The sequence below is a fragment of the Dendropsophus ebraccatus genome, chromosome 4 (assembly GCF_027789765.1).
Source record: "Dendropsophus ebraccatus isolate aDenEbr1 chromosome 4, aDenEbr1.pat, whole genome shotgun sequence".
NCBI lineage: Eukaryota > Metazoa > Chordata > Amphibia > Anura > Hylidae > Dendropsophus > Dendropsophus ebraccatus.
Window position 1 is genome coordinate 94648979 of NC_091457.1, and position 13063 is coordinate 94662041.

The 13063-nt window shown below is 43.3% G+C and overlaps 1 protein-coding gene across 1 annotated transcript in view; it reads left to right on the top strand.

The window, feature by feature from the left end:
- Positions 1-6252, top strand: part of SLC7A5 (solute carrier family 7 member 5) — a 45095-nt gene extending 38843 nt beyond the window's left edge. The window contains exons 9-10 of the mRNA XM_069966295.1: positions 404-581; positions 1491-6252. Of these exons, the coding sequence (XP_069822396.1) occupies positions 404-581; positions 1491-1546 (234 nt within the window). The 3' untranslated portion in view covers positions 1547-6252. The remainder of the gene's footprint in view (positions 1-403; positions 582-1490) is intronic.
- Positions 6253-13063: the final 6811 nt, after the last annotated feature.

Sequence of the window (13063 nt, forward strand, 5' to 3'; positions counted from 1 at the left end):
ATGATGGGAATTGTAGTTTTGCAACAGCTGGAGGGCCGAAGGTTCCCCATCCCTGACCTAGAAGAACAGTGGTTGCAGCTCTGGAGTACTGTACAGGCTGTAACTCAGGATTAATAACGGATAAGAAATGTAATGCATGTCTACAGCGTCTCCTCCAGCAGAATATTGAGTATAATACGGGATATAACTCAGCAATGTAGTATATGTACACAATGACTCCACTGTTTGTGTAGATTGGTTAAATACATAAATTAAATAGTGGAGATCAAAGGTAACCTGCACTTAGTTGGTTCACAATTCACTCATTCTGTATCACACTAAGTGTGTGTTTGTGTTAATGTGCTGTAATATAGGTTACATAATCAGAAATAACCTAACTTGCTTTTTTTCCTTCTCATTGTAGCTAAATCTCTCACTCCCCATCTTCTTCATCCTTGCCTGTGTCTTCCTTATCGTTGTGTCATTCTACATGACCCCCATTGAGTGCTTGATCGGCTTTGTCATCATATTATCGGGTGTTCCCGTTTACTACTTTGGGGTTTGGTGGCAGAATAAGCCTGAATGGGTACAGCAGGCTATACGTAAGTATCTCTTATGACATTACAGTTTACATGTAAGGGAACTCATCTATCTCTTCTTAAATATTACATACAGCTGACCAAAGTATAAGAATATAATCTTGTCCTCTTCAGTATGTAGTCCTTGCAGCTATCCCAGGTATAGGGAATAAGAGTTTTACATTTGCTGTAGGATCAGCAGTTAGGATAAGCTGAGTGTTCAACAAACCAGCAGATACTTATCCATAATCTGTAAATTACGTTCTCTCTCAGTCTCTTTAAAGGGTACCTATCACTTGGTGACAGTGGCAGGATCCCCCGAACAAATCCTGCAGGTGGGCGGTCCTTTTCTGACATGAGCTGTGGTACAGAACTCCCAGAAGTGCCATAGACGGCATTGTAACACACTTCCATTGCGATCTATGGTGCTTCTGGGAGTACTGTACAACAGCTCATGTCAGAAGAGGACTGGCTGTAGCGTGTACTCTCCCAACTCTGTGTCACATGATCAGTCAGGACCCATAGAGCTCCATTATAAGTCCAACTGATCACTTGTTCAGTTGGACGCTGCAGCGCGTCTTCTCCCGGCTCTATCACTCGATCGGTATGGGTCTGAACACTCAGACCTGGACCGATCAAAACTTTTGACATGTCTCTATGACGTGTCAAAAGTTTTCTTATGTGACAGTGACACTGGGAATACTACATAGGTGTGCTGACTCGCTATTGCTGTTTTTTAGTGTGAAGTCTATGCTGTTCAGCTCATTGTTAAAAAGACCCCTGGATATGTCCTATAGCTTTATTTTCCATGTCGGATACCTGTGCATAGTCATGTTATGAGAACAAATGCAGTACCAGAATGCTAGACTAAATCTGGGTAAATCTTTTTATCTGTTGGCTGCATTAATGAATCTGGTTTCTGTGTCTCTATAGATTCCACAACTGTCTTTTTACAGAAGATGATGGAGGTCGTCCCTCAGGAATCCTAAACCTTTGCAATGCCCTGTCTCTGCTACTGTGCACAAGGAAAAGGGTTGTTCTTTAAGTAGCTGACTAAATGTTGCTCTCAGTTACAAACAGAACTATCAGCCCAGATTATTTCTGGGGTCATTTTCAAACCAAGACCCCCAAATACAGACTTAAGACCCCTTTTTTCACCACCCAAAATATATGCAGTTTCTTATCCAACATAACCCCTGACCCAGATTGTATTGGGGTCCTCATTTTTGTAGAGTGGTCGTCTTCTTTTGCTTTATTGTTTTTTTCTTTTTATAAATAAAACTCTGAAATAGATTTTTAGTTACCTCAGAAGCAAAACGGCCACAAAAGTCTGCAAAGAAGTGATCTCTATTTTGAAGTCGATGATGTCTCTGTGATAAAGGTCTTCTTTCCTGCAGCCTCTGCAAACAGGCTTTTATGGCTCATGATAACTCGGACTCTGGAATCACTGGACCTTAGAACCACTGACCAGGCTGACTGTGCAGCTGGAACCCCAAATGTGTTCCCTCTGCCTCAAGATTAGAACTGACTCTATTATGCAATTAACATAAACTACACTGCCTAGTCAACGGAGGACGCTTACACAGGACTGCCAGCATTTGGCTGCACACGGTTTACTGCTGTCTGGTTTGGACCATCCTCTCCACTGATAAAAGTTTAGTTTTGTTTGCAAAAGTTTTTATATTTTGTTGTAAAAAGAAAAAGGTCTTTTATCTACTTATAGCACTTAATGTCCAGTATTGCTGGCACTGCCCTCAGCCCAAACTACTGCAACATTATATGCACAGATGTAGCCATAGATGGGAAAAGAGAATGTTCACTACTTTTAGTGGTGGTGGAGCATGATCTCCAATAAACACAAAGGAGAAAACCCCTGTGTCATGCCCTATTCCCAGATCCTGCACTAGGCAGAACACAGTGTATATTTGCCCAGAATTTCCCTGTAATTAAAGAACTGTTAGTAATATCTGAGCATTCACATCAATTATGGAAGAACTTTCCAGAAAATATCAAAAGGTTCCTCTGATTATGGAGGCACTCCTAACTTCTATGGCCATGCTGAGAGGCAGTACTACAATAAATTATCTCATGTTGTGATAAGGACATGTAAAAAAATATATAAGTGGATGACTGAGATCCCAATTTATCCAGATTCAGGATGCGATTCCCGGCCTTCTCCCAACTCACTAACTGGAGGAACACATTTAGGCTAAGACTATACAACGTCCTTTTTTAGCTGTTTGACGGGCGTTTTTTATGGACGAATGTCATTTTTTGCTCAAATAACGACTGTAATTCCGCACAAAAATGGACGTTATTTCACAAAAAATGTCCATCAAACAGCCAAGAAAGGCAATGTGTGGTTGTGGCCTAAAATGGAATTCCCCATAAAGTAATAGTCATATCAGAGCAGCCTATAATACTAATTAACCAGATACACAACATTTGGGCCATTACTCCACATCACTGTTTAGTAGTAGTTCTCTCGATGCAGTACAGTCTGTTATTAGAATTGTTATATTTTATGTTTTAGATACTAACTTAAATTTATTTTGAATCTCTTAGAATATATTTTATTTATTCCTGTATCTATATATGTAGATATGTTTCTAGTCTTAAAACTCAATAATATATAATTTACTTATGCAGGTATTTTAAAGGGCAACTCCACCTCTGTGTACACATATGCCGTCTATGCATCATGTTCAGATTGTTTGCAATTACTGCTTTATCATTTCTTATACTCCCATTTACATCCAGAGCTGCATTCAAAGTTCTGCTGGCTTCTTCTGGGCTCACAACTTTCTGTAGCCCTTTCTGGTGTCTGTACAAAGAATGCTCTGCTGTAGTGCATTGTTGGAGATGTGTTTACATCTTTTTTCTTTAAAAGAAAAAAACTATTCCAGAATGAAGTGTTGCAGGGTGTACTGATGAAAGCAAATTAGCCAATGGACTTATAGGAGAAGTCATTGTAAATGCAGCTCTCTAGGTGTGAGTTGGGTGAAAAACATCAGGCTATTGCAGATTAGTACAAATATTCTTTAATTACTCCATATTATATGCAGTTTACATGTAGAAGGTGCACCTTAAGATAACAAGGCATTTGCTTTTTACACCATGAAATCACTCCAAGTTCTAGTATACAGAAGACTAGCCATTTAGAACTTAAACTAACTTGATGACATTAGTGACACCTGTCCACAGTGAGAATTATCTATTTGTTTTCTCATTGAATAGTTCCTATCCAACACAACTTATTACTAAACATTAACAAGGTAACAGATTTATTCACTGAATATGTGTCTTCTTTTGTGTGTTTTTGTAGCATTTACAATCAACCTTCAATGTGTCGCTTCCAGGGCAGCTGACCGGTGTTTCTGTTACAGTTTTAGCTGGCTCCACTGCTTTGACATAGTCTGATGTCCAGCTGAGCCACTGCTCAATGTTTATATGGTATTTCTGGACAAAGTATATTCCTATGGTTACTGATTAGAGATGAGCGAACCGGGTTTGGGTTCGAGTTGATCCGAACATGAACGTTCGGTATTTGATTAGCTGGGGCTGCTGAACTTGGATAAAGCTCTAAGGTCTGGAAAACATGGATACAGCCAATGACTATACCCATGTTTTCCACATAGCCTTAGGGCTTTATCCAAGTTCAGCAGCCACCGCTAATCAAATGCCGAAAGTTCGGGTACGGATCGACTCGAGCATGCTCGAGGTTCGCTCATCTCTATTACTGATGTATAACATACGCTCTGGAGGGAGGCATTTGCTGCCATGTAATAAAGGAAGGTCATGGGTTCCTAGTGCATTGTGAAAGGAAAAATGGTTGCCTGCTACAGATATAAAGCATTTGAAGTAGAAGAGGCTGTAGCCAATAATATAATGCTAGCTAGAGACTGCTGTTGACAAATATGTAATTTCTATTGGGGACCTCTGTAGTATGGTAATATATGTTTTGTGTGTAAGGAGCTGTGAGTCCTATTGACTTATTATTACCTTATTACCTATAGCTTCATAATAGTAAAGAATAGCACGTTAGTACCGAATACAAACATCACAGATCCATATGCTTGTTATTTGAGTGTGCATATGTGAGTGTCAGATCACTCTGGGTATTCTCACAAGCCACAATAAGATTTATCAACAACAGCTAGCCTGCATTTTGATGGTTTCCATTAGAGATGAGCAAATTTATAGTATTAACAAAGTGAAGTGCTACATTAGCTCAGCAGTCTTCATTTTAACCCTGCTCCACTCTGGGTGCTTAGAAAAGCTGGATCCAGGCTGGATCCAGCTTGTCCAGGCACCTGGAGCAGAGCAGCATGGAGTGACACAGAGTTCAAAAGCAGCCGGCTGTTGACGGCCAAGCTAAAGTAGAGCTTCATTTGTTAATACTGTAAATTAACTCATCCCTATGTAAAAAATGAAGGTATAGCAAATACAGTGATGGATCCCTGTGAAAAAAAACAACATTATGATATATCCTCCACCCTATGCAGGACTGCATTTAGCTGCTGTCAACAAACTTGCCCAAGTATTTTATAAATCTTATTTTTTTCCATTAAATTGTGCCAACTACAATCAATGTGATTTGTGTAAAAATATCTTTGTTGCAGTATATATGACATAGGTGAACCTGCCCAGGTGACAATCAGTGCAGCTTAAGGCTAGGTTCACACTATTTTATGACGGCCTGCTTTTATAACAATGTCTGTCAATGCACAAATAACATCCATTACTTTTTAAATGGCTGTTATTTGCACAATGTTGGCTGTAGGTATGAAAGACAGCTATCATTTGTAAATCGTGTAAACCTAGCCTAAAGGAGTACATGTCCCTGTTATCACCAGTTAGAATATAGGGTCTTTTAGTATATATGTATTAAGAAGTTTCCAAAATTAGATCAAGAAGCTTACTGATATAACAGTTAGATATATCTGACCATGTTCTTCTGAAGATGGCCGCCATTTTGTTTGTATTGTCAGTCCCTTCTTGTGCTCCTCCTGCAAGCTTTGTCAGTCCTGCCCCTGCTGAGTTGAGTTGTGACCCTGTGTCTGTTAAGCTTTACAGTGTGTGCCTTTGTGTGATAAATGGCAGCTGTTCTCTTGACATTACCATTGTCCACACACATTATCACCTAACTCCAAGCACAGCTCTTCACCAGTCTTCTGTTCACAGAGAAAACAAATGTGTTACATAAATTACATTTTAGTGTATCATTGCTATACAGTGATATTCTTACCTACCGCCAACATGAAGGTAACCAAGGTAAGGTAACCTTTATTAAGCACTTCTTGAATTTAAAGGGATAGGACCCTCTAGGAGATATCAGTCATTCTCCTTATATCCCCTCCACCTCATGTGCTAAGATATAATTGGGGACATTCCTGCCCTTTCGGGACCATCATTTATTTGTTTACTTTGTTGTTACATTTCAGATGTGCTTTTTATGCTTTTCTTTGTTTTTTTTTATTAATATTATTATTAGAGGCTGTTAAAGTCCTGGAGCTATTGTGTTTTGGTTTGTACCTAGGATAAACTGTATTAGTATTCTTTTCATAGGGTTAATGATATTTGAGGCCTTTGCAGTATTTTTGTTACAGCTGGACGTAGAGTTACCTGATATTAGATTTTTGTGCATTTTATGTTTTTTTTTCTTCCCCTGAATAAAGTTGACCACTAAAATAAATTCATGTTTAGTATGTGTCTGTGTATCTGGTAAGGGCTTTGTTTACAACATGCTGTGCTGGTCATGAGTTAAAAGACAGTTTGTTGCAATATGTTAGAGATTACATTGCATCACTACTGCAAAACAAAATACAACATGATATATTTTAAATTGTTTTAAAGGGGTGTTTCCATCTGAGCTAATATAGTTATACTTGTGGGACTTGTCATGTTAAATAAATTAGCAAATACATATTTCCCCTTCTATTGTTGACAGCTCATTTTCAAGGTTACAGACCACCTTTCTGCTCTAAAACAGTTGTTTGACGAGTGTATATATATCTATAGTGTACATATTTATTTATGTTATACAGTTTATATACACAGTACCTCTATACATCTACATTACAGCTATATAAACACCCACCAGACCACTGTTTTTAGAGCAGAGTGGTGGTCAGTAACCTAGACAATGAGCTATCAATATTAGGAGGGAAAGAGCAGAATATGAGGGAAAAAAGGCAGGTTTGGTAAATGAATACGTTTGCAAAAATATTTAACTTGATGAACCCTACAAGTGTAACTATATTAGTTAAGATGAAAATGCCACTTTAATTAAAGAAACCTGTAATACATCAGAAACATATTCTGACATAGCAAACAATGAGGAGTGTTAAATTCAAAAAACTTTACATGTCTCATGATTCAGTGTATGTTAAAGCAGATTCCAACAAAAAAGTGAGCACACCCATGTTTAAAGTATACAAGACTATTTGAATAGTCTCAATGGGAACCAGCCACCTAATAGTGCAGATTTATCAGTCTGTCCCCAAAAAAAATGGTTTGCCCTCAGCAGCCAATCACAGCTCATATATCATTTAATTATAACTAAGCTGTGATTGGTTGCTGTGAGCAAGCCAAACAATTTTTGTCTAGGACAGACCCATAAAACTGGGCCATTGGTTTGAATTCATAGATGCCATTACACCAATTCTGGTGTTATTGTGCCAATCTCATAAAACTTTTAATGCACACACATTTGTATCTCTAACTCATGGCTCATAGCAAGAGATATGACCTCCCACTGCATGAGAGATTTACTAGACTTTACACCAGGAACTGGCCTACATTACAGCAGAAATCTGTTAAGTGGATAGCAGGTGTAGATTTCAGTTTGTGAAACATGAACATGTGCCGGTATATTAAGTGGCCTGCACCCCGAAATTCATTTGCTGCATCTAATTTAAATGCATTTTGTATTAAGACTGGTGTCGGTTTTAAGGAACTTCCTCTATAAGATATGTAGTGAAAGGCTAAGTTCACAGTACCAGTCGTGGATTATAATAGGTCTGTTTTGGACGGTAGCCCGGGGCCCATGGACACCCAAAAAGACTTTTAGTGGTGTACTGTCTCCTGGCTACAGTTCTGCCATGATTTGCAAAAAAAATGCTTCTTTTTTTTACTGCAGTTTTGCACAAATCAGGACATCATGACATTATCTATATTGTACTATGAACACTACACTAGTGTTGCCATAGTTACAGTGGGATAGGGGGGCCCAGGCTTGGTAAACAGCCCAGGGCCTATGGTAGAGTTAATCAACCCCTGCACAGTACGCTTAAAGAGGATGTACCATCAGACCTCATATATTGTGATATACATACTAATCTGTTGGCGCTGACATGTAGAAGAGGCTGGTGTGGAGCATTTCTCTTTATCCTGCCCGGTCGGCCTATTCTTGTATGGGATCTCGTATACGATGTGTATACGCTCCGGCCGGGATCCCATGCGGCGCTGCAAAGAACTGACATGTCAGTTTTTTGCGGCCGCAATTCACACAATGAAGCGAGCTGCCCCGACCGCTTGCTTCATTGTGTGCTATGGGAAGTTCTGATGCAGGCGGAATGATCTTTGCAGAGACCGGCCGTTCCATGACCCGGCCAGGTCATGGAATGGCCAGTCTCTTACGCAATGTGCACATAGCCTTAGGCCGCATTCACATGTTCCGTGTTCTGCACGGAACACGGCCATGGAATGCCTGTAACGGACTTCTTCCCCCACCCGGGCAGCATCTGTGATAAGATGCTGGGAGCGGGGGAGCTGTATTCATATGCACTGTGCTGTAATGACAGCGCTGCACGGCTGATTCATTACAGCACAATGCATATGAATACAGTTTCCCTGCTCCCAGCATCTTATCAAAGGGGTGGGGGAGAAGTCCGTTACAGGCATTCCACGTCCGTGTTCCGTGCAGAACGTGGAACATGTTAATGCGGCCTTAGTGCAGCTTAGTTCTCATTCACTTCAATACAAGCTGAGCCGCAGAAACCCAGAGTCACCACTGCATAAGGAATGGTGCATGTTTTCCAGCCCCATTCATTGTGAATGTGCCAGAATTAATGTATAATGTCCTGTCCTTTAAATCTGCGGACCATCTCTGAGAGGTAGAACAGTATACCTGTCTAATTTATGATTGCCGTGATAACTTGCTATCAGGGCCGTCTTACCCATTGGGCATGGTAGGCGGCTGCCCGGGGGCCCTTGCGTCCTAGGGGGCCCCTGCCCACTGTGACAGCGGGCAGGGGCCCCCTAGGACGCAAGGGTCCCCGGGCAGCCGCCTCCCATGCCCAATGGGTAAGACGGCCCTGCGCGCCCCCCTTCCCCTTCTCTTGCGACCGCAAGCACTTTCTTACTTGCGGTCGCAAGAGGAAATCCGGCCCCGGCTGATGCGTCGCTCCCTGGGGGATTCTCCGGGAGCGCACGCATCAGGAACCTCAGTGCGCGTCGCTGGGGCTTCCTGTACCGGAAGTCCCGGCCTGGGTGCACACTGAGCTTCCGGATGTGTGCGCTCCCGGAGAATCCTCCGGGGAGCGACGCGTCAGCCGGGGGCAGAAGAGGAGAGGAAGCAGCGACGGGGGAGCGCTGGTAGGTGAGTTGGGTGTTTGTTTTTTTTATCTGCTTTGCAGGGGGGAGCCATCTATAAGGGGGGATACGGGGGAGCCATCTATAGGGGGGGATACAGGGTGGAGCCATCTATATGGGGGATACAGGGGGGAGCCATTTATAGGGGGGGATACAGGGGGAGCCATCTATAAGGGGGGAATACGGGGGAACCATCTATACGGGGGGGATAGAGGGGGGAGCCATATATAAGGGGGGAATACGGAGGAGCCATATATAGGGGGGGATACAGGGGGGAGACATCTATAGGGGGGATACAGGGGGGAGACATCTATAGGGGGGATACAGGGGGAGACATCTATAGGGGGGAGCCATCTATAGGGGGTGATACAGGGGGAGCCATCTATAGGGGGGATACAGGGGGGAGCCATCTATAGGGGGGATACAGGGGGAGCCATCTATAGGGGTGGATACAGGGGGAGCCATCTATAGGGGGAATACAGGGGGAGCCATCTATAGGAGGGGATACAGGGGGGAGCCATCTATAGGGGGGGGGGATACAGGGGGAGCCATCTATACGAGGGGGGGGATACAGGGGGGAGCCATCTATAGGGGGGGATACAGGGGGATCAATCTATACGAGGGGGGGGATACAGGGGGGAGCCATCTATAAGGGGGAATCAGGGGGGAGCCATGTATACGAGGGGGGGATACAGGGGGGAGCCATCTATACGAGGGGGGAGGGATACAGGGGGGAGCCATCTATAAGGGGGGAATACGGGGGAGCCATCTATACGGGGGGGATACAGGGGGGAGCCATCTATACGGGGGGATACAGGGGGGAGCCATCTATAAGGGGGTAATACAGGGGGAGCCATCTATAAGGGGGTAATACAGGGGGGAGCCATCTATAAGGGTAATACAGGGGGAGCCATCTATTACGGGGGGGATACAGGGGGGAGCCATCTATAAGGGGGGGGGATACAGGGGGAAGCCATCTATAAGGGGGGGATACAGGGGGGAGCCATCTATAAGGGGGGGGGATACAGGGGGGAGCCATCTATAAGGGGGGGATACAGGGGGGAGCCATCTATAAGGGGGGGGGGATACAGGGGGGAGCCATCTATAAGGGGGTAATACAGGGGGAGCTATCTATAAGGGGCCAATACAGATGTGCAGTGTGTAGAGAGATGAGGATGGTGACAGAGTGTGGAGCCTAATATGTCTGTCTGGCAGATTCTGTGGATTTGTGGCTCGGAGAAGTTCTCATAACGGCACAGGGCAAATGGAAAAGAAGATGAAAAGGGAAGAACTCTGATCAGAGAAGACGTCCCATGTGAGTCACTTGATGTATCTGCACTGTAATGTACTGTATATGGTGTACAGAACCTGTGTAGAGCTGGGTACCTCTATATGACTGGATGAGGTGATAGTGATCTGTGTACAGTGGATTAGTCAGTAGCAGCGGTGGTGTTAGTCAGTATGCGGTGGTAATATTTGTTGCTTGTTATCTGGCATATATATAGAGAAGGGCAAAACAACATGTCTCATATAGACAGAGGGGCAACAACATGACTATTATATTATATATGAACCATGTTGTTTCCCTGTATTCTGTATACAGAGAAACAACATGGTTCATATATAATATAATAGTCATGTTGTTGCCCCTCTGTATATATGAGACATGTTGTTTTGCCCTTCTCTATATATAAGCCATGTTGTTTCCCTGTATATTGTATAATACAGTATACATACAGGCAGACAACATGGTTCTCATATATAATAGTCATGTTGTTGCCCCTCTGTATATATGAGACATGTTGCACTGGTGTGACAATAAACCCTGCAGATTGCTGTTGGAAGTGCTGTCTCCATTGCGTTTTTTGGATACTTTGAAGCCAACCTGGTCTGGTTTGGTGCGGCACGCACGCACGGTTATTTTTTGTTTTTGCGCTGCTGAAAGACTGTTTTGTGAATTAAAGTTTATGTTAACAATAATTTGTATTTTTTATTGTACGTAATTGTACTGGCTAGGGGCGGGGTTGCAAAGATTGGGGGTTTTGATGGCGGCGGCCGAAGGGGGTGGGGCCCAATTCGCACCTCTGCCCAGGGGCCCATAATGCTGTTAAGACGGCCCTGCTTGCTATCCTCCACCTGAAACACAGGAGCTGAGCATGCTTTATAGATGGGGGCTGAACTTAGCCTAAAGATGACTAGTCAGTTTTATTGTAAAGTGCACTACATAAAAACAAAAGCCCCCAGGAATTTGCTAAATTTCCTTCTTTTTTTATTTCATCCCTCATTTTTTTTTGTTTCGCAGTACATTTTACGGCAAAAATGAAAGGTGTCATTACAAAATACAATTGATCCTGGCTGTGTAGATGAAAACACAAGAATCAAAATTGGTTAAAGGGGTTATTTAGAATTATAAAAACATGACGCCCCCTGATAAAGCGACCTGTACGCGAAACGTGCGTCGGGGTTATTGATGCCAGACACCACGATGGGTAAGCGTCTTATTAGACTTTTCTAAGTACTTGCGGGTATGGGCTGACATTGTTTTTAGCCATCCGAGGCTGTGTGGATATACTACATGGTTAGTTGTATAATGACTTAGACGTTTACATGGTATAGTGGTATATAATAGGACTTTGTTAGACCGAGGTGTTCTGGTTGTCATTTTCTGCTGGATTCCCTTTTGCACTAAAAAGATCTTTTAATTGATTTTTATGTTAAATAAAAATTATGATATTTAAAATTTAGCTTTGTGTGGTGTAATTGTTATTCTTAAAAAAAAGCTAATTAATCCTGTATATAATCCTTGGACCTGTTACGTTGTGGTCAATTAACTCTGCAGGGCAGAGACCAATGCTGATAGTGTGTGTCCATTGGAACTATTGTATATAAATTATAAAAACATAAATGCTTTCTTCCAGAAACAGCATGATTCTTGCCTCCAGTTCCCAGTTTTGCAATTAAGGGCCTTTTACACAGGCCGATTGTTGGGAACTTGCATTCCGGCCAATGTAAAAGTGACAGCGAGGAGCCGGAAAACACGTAATCCTCGGCTGATCACATGTTTACAGCAGAATTTAAAATTTATCAATATCGGCCGCACATCTTCCTGTGTAAACAGGCAAAGTGACATATGCATATATCCGTGCTGCCAGTTTCCAGATGCCTAGCAGACATGCAGTGCACACTTAGGGTCCTATTTCACGGGCCGAGGAGCGATCAACGATGTAAACGAGCGCCGATCTGCTAGATCGCCGCTCGTTTACTGGGCCTATTCCACGTTACCGATGTCCTTGCAGCCCTTGCAGCATACATTACCCGTCAGATCTTCTGCTCCACTCCGTCTTCCTCCCCGGGTCCCGCGCACTCTGGCTTCAGAATGGCCTGTCAGCTGGGGTCCCGGCCTGTGATTGGCTGAGCGATCCTTCAGCTGACAGGCCATTATGAGGCTAAAGCGTGGAGGACCCGGGGAGGAAGACTGAGCGGAGCAGAAGACCTGACAGGTAATGTATGCTGCTGCTACTTCTCAAATCGTTGGTCGCCCGCCGTGCACCGCTATTCAACCGTAGCGATGCGCGGTGGGGGAACAATGATTTAAGGTCTGGCCCTAAATGAACGATCAGCCGATGACATGATCATCGGCTGATCGTTCTCTCTATTTCACCGAGCGATAATCGGCCGAATGGGGCCGATTCGGCCGATTATCGTTACTGTGGAATAGGGCCCTTACTATCAGCACTCCTGTGTGATTAGGCGTCTTCACCTTCTTTCTGACAGTGTCACAGATGCATCATCCCACCCTCCGGCCTCCAATGTATCTTCAGGCCGCTCCTTCACAGTGATTAACAGCTGGAAGAACGGGGCGGGAGATACAGTGGCAGCAGCAGGACGGACCTGTGACAGTCAGAAAGAAA